General features: G+C 46.1%; 1 protein-coding gene across 2 annotated transcripts in view; it reads right to left on the reverse strand.

Annotated features, from left to right (window-relative positions):
* Positions 1-5000, reverse strand: part of shroom1 (shroom family member 1) — a 26180-nt gene that overhangs the window by 2784 nt on the left and 18396 nt on the right. For both annotated transcript variants that reach the window (XM_027154333.2, XM_027154334.2), the window contains exons 2-7: positions 3468-5000; positions 3302-3348; positions 1987-2391; positions 1338-1892; positions 959-1061; positions 2-274 (exon numbers count right to left, since the gene is read on the reverse strand). The exon at positions 3468-5000 is cut by the window's right edge and continues 982 nt beyond it. In XM_027154333.2, coding sequence (XP_027010134.2) covers positions 2-274; positions 959-1061; positions 1338-1892; positions 1987-2391; positions 3302-3348; positions 3468-5000 — 2916 coding nt within the window. The remainder of the gene's footprint in view (position 1; positions 275-958; positions 1062-1337; positions 1893-1986; positions 2392-3301; positions 3349-3467) is intronic.

Here is a 5000-nt window from a genome sequence, read left to right on the forward strand (position 1 = left end):
CCTTCTCCTCAGAGTCCATGTTCTCATCCACGGTGCTCAGAGCGTTCTCCACACGAGCCAGACGTGCTGACAGACACAACAGCAGGCTGATGACACGCTCCAGGTCTTCAGTGAACTGTGTGAATCTTTCCAGCTCTGCAGGTGAACATCTCTCTCGCACCAGAGCCTCCAGAGAATTACCCAGAAGTCCAACTTCCGTCTCCTCACCTTGCAGGCTGGAGCGCAATCCTTCCAGAGACTTCAGCTGCTCCTCAATATGAGCCATCAGCTGCCTCTGTGTCAGGAGAATAGATGAGTGCAGTTACACCAGGCCACTTTAATAGGAACACCTGTTCATACACTTCTATCAGCAGTACAGTGTATAAAAACATGCAGATATCATTTCTTCTGTTCTGTGTAAACTCTAGAGTTTCTGAAATACTCAGAGTGACGTGACTTTTACCGAATCTTGTATCTGCATGGACGTTTCTAATAAAGTGACCAGTGGATGTCATGTTTTTCACATTCATTCATTCATCTCCTACCGCTTATCCGAACTTCTCAGATCACGGGGAGCCTGTGCCTATCTCAGGCGTCATCGGGCATCGAGGCAGGATACACCCTGGACGGAGTGCCAACCCATCACAGGGCACACACACTCTCATTCACTCACACACACACACACACACATACACTCTCATTCACTCACACACACAATTTTCCAGAGATGCCAATCAACCTACCATGCATGTCTTTGGACCGGGGGAGGAAACCGGAGTACCCGGAGGAAACCCCCGAGGCACGGGGAGAACATGCAAACTCCACACACGAACCCCCAACCATGGAGGTGTGAGGCGCACGTGCTAACCACTAAGCCACCGTGTCCCCGGTTTTCACATTGAAACCAAAATATAAATCAAGGACGTATTTATATCTGAAACAGTGAAGAAAGACTTCATTTGAAATAAGAATAATGTACCTTCTTCTCTGTGACGTTGGCTCCTGTCGGAGGAATCGTGTGGTCATGTGGTGTTGAAGAGCCGCTGACTTCATCATCAGCAGCAGCAGCAGCAGCAGACGTCCTTGAACACAACATGACAAGTGAAAGTCAAGACCTCTTACAGACCTAAGAGATGTGACGAGTTTATACACCGGAGTCCGAGAGTCTGAGTTCACTCTGAAGACTCCAGAATGTGTTCATTTAAACCTTATTCATGATAATAATAATAATAATAATAATAATAATAATAATAATAATCTCCTCCATTAAATCACACAACATTCTGACGGATTTATTGGAACTCATGTCATGGTTTCTGTGAGGACAGAATGTGTCATTCAGAGCCTTGTCTAGTCACCTGAAGGTATTCTGCTCCAGTGAGGTAACCTTCTGCTCCTGCTTCTTCTTATAGTGATCTTCCATCAAGAGATTGTCTTCAGATAACATCTGCTCCATTAGCATTGTGACTGTCTTCCGATTAGCGACAGGATACAGAATGCAAGCTAATGACTGGTCTGCTGTGACCACTTCCTGTACCAATGTCTCCCACCCAGCCTGGTCCACAGAACACCTGCTTTCTACCTTCTTCTTCCATTCCCTAGCTCCATCAGGTGCAGGTGCAGGGGCAGGGGCAGGGGCAGAAGTCGCTGCTAGCTGTTCACACCCTGACACCGAGCCTCTCTTGCCATACTCAGCAGGCTGAATATGAAGATGATGAGGGAGTGAATGATGGGAAGATTCTTCCCCGTGTGTTTTCTCGTCACACATCTCTGGTGGTAAAAGCCACAGACTGGCGTCAGTTGTGATCCCGTAGCTGAGAAAGACTTCATCAACAGAGTGGACATCACCCTCATCCTCATGTAACATTTCAGCCTTCATTAGGAACGTTTCTTGAGGAACCGCCTTACTTTTGCTAAAAGACACAGAAACATTTTCTTTCCCACTGCATTGTGATGAGCAACAACTGAATGTTCTCAGTGATATAAAACAGAATAAAACGTAGATACCTGTCCATCAGATTATTCTCACTGGTTCCTCTGGGAGAACTGGATGAAGCTGTGATGTTGCCTTCTCTAAACCCTAGAGGAGATGTTCTGACACAGGAGCTGCCTGCTGTAGATGTAGGTGTGTGTTCTAATGAACCTGGCTCTTTATAAGTCCTGGACTCAGATCTGACCTGAAGGTCATCAGATGAGTAGTGCTGCTTACTGCTGTTCCCCTTCTCACTGTCTGAGACCTGATTCAAGTGATCTGTGCTTTTGCTGAGAACTTTAGGCCTGGACACCACCGAGCTTCCAACCTCCTCCATCGATTTCCCCCTGGATGCCACCATTCGGACCCTCTTCTGCTCCACCACAGACGCTGTATACTCCTTACAAACTGGACTCTCTCCTTCTGCTCTAATCTCTGCTCTAAAGACAGACACAGGATTTCTATACAATCTCACAAACACACACACACAGTACACACAAACACACACACACAGATACGGTATACACACACACACACACACACATACAGTATACACACACACACAGTACACACAAACACACACACACACAGATACGGTATACACACACACACACACACACACACACACATACAGTATACACACACACACATATACAGTATACACACACACACAAACAGTATACACACACACACACACACACACACAGTATACACACACACACACACACACACACAGTATACACACACACACACATACAGTATATACACACACACACACAAACAGTATACACACACACACACAGTATACACACACACATACAGTATACACACACACATACGGTATACACACACACACACACACACACACACATACAGTATACACACACATACAGTATACACACACACATACGGTATACACACACACACACACACACACACATACAGTATGCACACACACATACAGTATACACACACATATACACACACACACACACACATATATACAGTAAACACACACACACACACACCCACAAAATAACACAAACCGAAACAATCACACCCAAACACACCCACCACCACACACACACACACCCCTCTTGCTAACCCGTCAGGTGTTACTGCTAATCTGGTGGAACATGAATGAATAGTTCCAGTCGTCACATTTACGTTCTAGCGACTAGAACATGGTTCTCTCAGCAGCTTCTCTTTATTCTACAGCTGATAAAACACAGTTTGTTCCACATGTTAGTGAGAAGCTGCAAAGTGTAAACTCCAGCCAGAGAAAGCGAGTGAACGCCTGACGTATCAGATGATGTCTGTGTGTGATGTGTTACTGCATGAGGAACTTACCCTGAGATACGTCTGGCATGAGTAGACGAGTCCACGTGTTTCTGGATCTGTATAAAAATGAGCATAAACAAACAAATTGCTGAACATTTCTCTCACTTGTGTTCATGAACCTGACATTTGGAGATGTTTTGCTCCTCAGGTTTGTACATGAATAAACATTAGATACCTGGTAAGAGGAACGAGGTGATGAAGAGCTTCTGCAAGGGTGAGGTTGCTCTCGCCCTTCCAGCAGATCGTCCATAGAGGCAGACTTCCCTGACGGAGGTGATGGTCTTTCTCTCCAGCTGGACTGCTGCGAGTGGTCACCATGTGGCACAGAGGTGGACAGGGTGTGTACGATGGACCCTGAATCAAGAACACGACTAGCAGACAGCGGCCTCTGCGGCTTCTCCTTGGATCCTGTGTGAGGTTTAGAAGCCCAGTCAGAATATCTTCCTGCTGTGAGAACCTGTGGAGATGCCTGCTGAGGCTCCGCCACCTTGCAGCCAGTTTTACGTTCCATATACGCTACCAAGGCCTTCTGCTGAAGGTGCTTCAGAGAGCTCTTGGAGATGCTGCAAGCAGACATTGCACGCCCTCTCACCTCAAACATCTCACGTCTGACTGCGACCAGACCGTGCTGGACGAGATACTCTTCAGAGAGCAGCCCTTCACTCTCACTGCCAAGGGAACGGCAGGTCACATGCGTCGGTCCTTCTCCCAGATGGTGGAGCTTTTCTGGCTCAGAGTTGGAGAGTTTCTTCTGTCCTATGGTCAGACGTTTCCTACAGCCAACTCGGGGCACTTGAGGCTGGGCGATGTTCTGCTGCTTCACCGCCTCTTTCTTCATCTCCTGGTTTGTGTTATTCAGAGAATCAGAAGTGTTCTGAAGTGTGAGCAGATGAGCTGGACTGGGGTTCTCTTGTGAAGGAGGACCTGAAGGTACGACAGAAAGCCTCTTATCACAGATGTGCTCAATCATCTTTTGCCAAGAGAGTCTGAGATCTTTTCTTTTGAATGAAGTCTCTCTCAAAACCTTGCTTTGTGCATCTTTAAGCTTTTCTTTATAATATTTTTTGAAGGAATCGTCCATGGTGTTGCACAGATAATAAAACTCTTTCGACTTTTCCTCCTTTGCCACTTCAGTGTTGTTCTCAGAGTGAAGACCAGAAAAACCTGACTCTCGTCCTGCTTCCTGATGATCTTTACTCCAGTCTGATTCCTTGCATCCCACAGTAGAGTTTCTGCCCTTTTTTACGCTCTTGGTAACGTTGGCTCTGCTGGCTCCTGTGAGATGATACAGTAGAGGAGTTGTCTCTTTGCTGATCTTCTCTGTGGGCACATCAGCAGTGGCTTGTCTTGTTAGTTTATTCACAGGTTCCTCTTGTTTTAAATGAATATTTTGGTCTAAAACACTGAAGGCAGAAGTCACAGGTTTATGTTGAGATGATGTTGAGAAGTTGTCCTCTGGGCCACAGTAGAAGATTGGGTGATTTTGGGTGTAGCATCTGCCCACATCCATGCTCATGTGTTCCAAATCACCAACATTTTGAGATTTTGAGAAATGATGGCTATCTGAATGTTCCTCATGTCCATCTGGTGTGATACACGTTTTCTCTTGGAAGAAGATCTCTCCACTGCCCTGTTTCCTCTGAGGAACGTGTTTAAACATGTCCTCCACAGTGTTATGTGATCTCTGTGTTTCAGCTGATGTGTGAGT

Source organism: Tachysurus fulvidraco, chromosome 21 (genome assembly GCF_022655615.1).
Source record: "Tachysurus fulvidraco isolate hzauxx_2018 chromosome 21, HZAU_PFXX_2.0, whole genome shotgun sequence".
NCBI lineage: Eukaryota > Metazoa > Chordata > Actinopteri > Siluriformes > Bagridae > Tachysurus > Tachysurus fulvidraco.